At 29.4% G+C, this 4655-nt stretch overlaps 1 protein-coding gene across 1 annotated transcript in view; it reads right to left on the bottom strand.

Annotated features, from left to right (window-relative positions):
• Window positions 1-4655, bottom strand: part of LOC106460096 (E3 ubiquitin-protein ligase HUWE1-like) — a 165843-nt gene that overhangs the window by 11333 nt on the left and 149855 nt on the right. The window contains 1 exon segment of the mRNA XM_022386717.1: window positions 708-831. Within this exon segment, the coding sequence (XP_022242425.1) occupies window positions 708-831 (124 nt within the window).

Genomic DNA, 4655 nt, shown 5'->3' with positions numbered 1-4655 from the left:
AAACTAATATCAGCCCAGTTTCTAAAATTATTGCCTCTTTATTTCCTAGTCTACTCAGTATAGTATTTTTTAAACTTTTCTACTGTACATTGTACAATCTCAAGCTAGCTGATATTGTTCTTATACTTATATATTTAAAATAAGGACATTTATTTTGTTTGCTATTCCTGACTGCCAAGCCTAATTTGTAAAAATATAACAACATATTTCTTAAAACAATAATTCTTTTTGATCAAAAGTTAACAATCGAATAATATTAAAAAATAACATGCTTTAATACCTTGACATAGATCAGCTAACTTTGGAAAATTCAACTTGCATTGTTGGCACAGAGTTGTATTTTTGAACTCTCAGATAGTTATAATAAATTAACCACTTACATATAGCTTAAAGGTAATCAGATATGCATATATGATACAAGAAATATTTTGTTTTGCGTGTTTTTACTATTATGAACAACTTATATAATCAGGTATCAAACCAGTACACTGTTGTACACAGCCTACCAGTAAGTAAACAGACACCCACTCTTAAATGTGTTTAAACACTGGGGTTATTTACATATGAAATCACGTAGATGGTCAATTTGTATTTCAAGGGTTTCTACTTGCTGTGTACATCTTATTAGTAACCAGGTTATTTTCCACTGTTGCAAATCATACAATCATTCACATCTTATAATTGCCATGAATGATCGATGTCATTACCTGTTACACAGTCATGCCCACTGTCTCCATCCAATACCCGAGATTCCTCTGTCCATCTAACTAGTGCTGAAGGAATACTAGCAAGGGTTCCAGATCCACCTCCAGAAAGTAGAGAATTCTGTTCCTAGAATTGAAAAAAAAAAAAATCACTGATGATAATGGTAACAAAAAAAACAACCAACTAAAAACATGAAGATATTAAACATTTAAAACATTTATTTATTCTACATGCAACTGAAAAAGCATAAATTAATTGGTTGTCAATTACATTTTATGTGTCTATGAAAGTAAATTCTCTATAATACAGGGTTCATATACATTTGAAAGATCAAAATTCCAGACTCTCAGCATTTTAGTGGATTTGTATGCAGTTTTTGATATTCATTACTAGAGAGTTAGTGCATTCTATATAAATGTACACCACAAGTTTAATCTAAATGCTTGTCAAACATATACACTATTCAGTAACTAACCCTTTTTTAAATAACATAAAGGCTGCAGTTAAAATCCACAGAAAATGTGTTAAGGTTGCATTCAACTTTAACCCTCTCTTATTATGCTTATGCATCACATCAGATATGACATCATACATACTCTCAGAAAATAATGCATACTAAATAAATTTATACAAAACATAAGATTTGATTAAAAGTACTTTACTGTTTTTTACATTTTTTTATTACAATACTAACTTTTAAGTCTACTAGTTAACTCTCCAGTAGTATTTTACCCACAACAGGAAAAAAAGGTTACCAAGACATCTGTTACTTTGGAGGTTTCTGGATGTCAGGCACTTTAACGACTGCTTATTTTTATTTAGAGACAATACTTCAGGTTGCCACTTGTGCTAAAAAACTCATGATAGATTTCACAATTTTCATAAGTACTTCATTTGCTTTAATGAATTATTTTTGTACTCCCACGAGTTTAAAGCTGGATGATCAGTGGCATTTACTAGTTGATTAATTGATGACATTCAATTCATCCATTAATATACCACACCTCCTGCAACCTGTTCAAGCAGATAAAAACAACAACAAAAAACGAGTATGTGGTTTTCATCTTAAGTTTTTCAATCACTGCATTATTCTTGATTTCATATGACAGACCTCTTCTGGAGATTGCCATTTATGTATTTGTGAAAACTGTTAAATAACAAATTCCCACAAGTTTTATGGCCATTTCTTGCTTGTCAGATTAATTGTTAATGGTGACTAAACACCATCACTTGATTACCTACGTTTGTTTTTTTAAATATGCAGCAATACCACACCGATCTTTTGTAAATCAAATACACTGATAATTAAATACTGAAAACACATTTTACTCTCATGATAACGATAATAATGTTTTCATTTAAAATGTATTGCAATTACAACTATAAATAATTCAGTAACCAGTTAGACAATTTATGTATGCTGTTTGAATAAGATTAACAAAAACAATATTTAATAGATACGAGTCAGAATATTTTGGAATTGGCTATGATATTCACAGTAAACAGTAAAAAAAATCCTTGTTTATAAACATTGCAACTCATTAAACCACAGTATATCTATTAAAAAGTAAAAAACACCATAATTTTAAACAAAGAGGCAAACATCAATAAGATATCTTTATTAAGCCTTAAGCAACTTCCAGTCATGTAACTTCTTACTGTATGTACATTTCTGTGTCTAGATAAAATACTTGACAAAACCTTCTCCAAACATTATACACTTGTTACACTTTTAATAAAAGTTTTCTTTGTTACCCACGTAACCCATCTCTTAACTGTACAAGTTCACCTACTTATCCAAAGTTATCTTATGTCTTTTCAGGAAAGGAACATTTACAGAAATTACAAAAATAAATAAATTCTTAAACCTATATATCTACTCTGTTAACACAGGATAGTCTAGTTCTTGCTCTATCCAATGATCTTTAAGCTTTCTTTGTAGCTGTTTTCAAAGCCGTGCTTTATTGTTGAATAATTAAATCACTTGACGTGGCACTATAACATGGTGACAACTAAGGCCTGCACAAAAACTAAGGGAAATTCTTGAAAATCAAGAAATGTATAATATACTTTCAAGGGATGATAGGTTCATTATGAAAATATTAACTCTTTCAGATGAGCAAAATAATTGCAAAAATAAATCAGCAAGTATGTTGTTTTTTGTTACAGGTAAAACCCTTTGAAGCTGTGCAGAAATAAATACAATTTTTTTCTTCAAGAAGTACAATAAGTGTCAAAATATCAGTTATAAAATATTTTTGAGTTCAAATTGTTTGAATATTTAGAATTAACATATGAAATTGGGTTAAAAATTTGTGACAAAATTATATATGAAATGGTTGAGGAAATCATGTCTTCAGGTGCAATACTTTAGAAGTTATTTTGTTCATTCCAAACTGTTGTACAAAACCTGTAACGATGTGGAAATAGTACAATTAATAACATTTGGTAGGTTTCTCCATATAAATTTCCACAAGATTACTATTTTAAATCTATTGAAAAATATTGTTAGCCAACTATCGTGTTTCGTTTTTTGAACATGTTTTGAAAAATAATTTTATTTCCAAAAATGAAAAAAAATATTCAACTAAATTACACATCTTGTAGGCCTATAGCAAAAACTAGTCTCCTTTTTATATATATATATTTTATTCTTGGTGTTTTTGGGTGATAAAATAATTGACTTTATATAAAAACTAGCTGTTTAAAAATGTCACAAAGCAATATACGATATTCATATAAAATTAATTGGAAAAATGATAAGCCCAGTAGGTGGAGTACGCATTTTAAATGTTACAGATTCATACTTTGAGAAAATATTACTCAAAAGAGGTATGATCCATGATGCTTAACTTTTAACTCTTTCAGCACGGGCAGATGTGTTTACCATCTGCTTGACTAGGGAAGGACATTTATACAACAAAAATATGGTAATTCTGTGTGTTCCTCACAAAAACTGGTAAGATTTTGTTAAAGTTAATAAGTACTCTGTCCTTTACCACTTATTATTCATCTTCACACAAATCAGTGGTCCCCTTTAAGCATATTACAGTGTCTTTAGGAGACATGCAACCCATCAGCAAAATGTTAGTTCAGTATGTAAACCGTAAGCCTTTAGAATAGATGCAAAGTATGATGTATATTTTAAAAAAGTGTTTAAACCTTTTAATTATACATTTTAAAACATAACTAATAAATTAATATATAATAGTAGGACCTAAATATAATTTCAACTGTATCTCTTAAATATATAACATACTTAGGTAAGAAACAATTATAAATCCTATTGTCGATCAAGCAGCCAACAATACTACAGTCAGTTCCATGTACACATGATGACAACTGGGTGCCAATGTCAAAATAACCATTGTTACATTATAGTTTAAAATGAGCTCTTTCTAGTGACTATACACATAGGTATCTAATATGTACATTTAGGCTATAAAGCTCAAACAAATCTGTTGAAGGTGGGCATGGCATGTCTGGGGTTGAATAAATGTATTACTTGTTTTAACTGTATTCATTCAGAGAACTTTGAAATGTGAAAGTCAAAAGGTTATGTAAACATCTTATTGTCTAGATGTACCTATACTCAACTACCATTGTATTATTGAAGATACAGAGAGTCAAAGTAGAGAAGTTTCATAGTTCATTGGTCTCATGACAATACATCTGAAGTTAAGTAGTTTTTGAAAGGTTTATCTTGAAATAAAGAACTTAAGACTTAAATAAAATAAAACTTTGAATCATAACATACATTAGAAAATTAATTTCATTCACATTCATAGATAGTATAGGTGTTTAACTAAATTTTGAATGTAACATACTGACTTGCACAGAAAAGTGTTTAAAGGGGCATCCGTTGTGAAAGTGTTAATTACTTTCAGTGTCTTTTGTTTATTTTTTAGCTGCAGTGTAGTGGCTCACAGAATATCTCAGTTATTTTTTTC

Source organism: Limulus polyphemus, unplaced genomic scaffold (assembly GCF_000517525.1).
Source record: "Limulus polyphemus unplaced genomic scaffold, Limulus_polyphemus-2.1.2 Scaffold707, whole genome shotgun sequence".
Lineage (NCBI taxonomy): Eukaryota > Metazoa > Arthropoda > Merostomata > Xiphosura > Limulidae > Limulus > Limulus polyphemus.
This window is presented reverse-complemented; position numbering and strand designations above follow the sequence as displayed.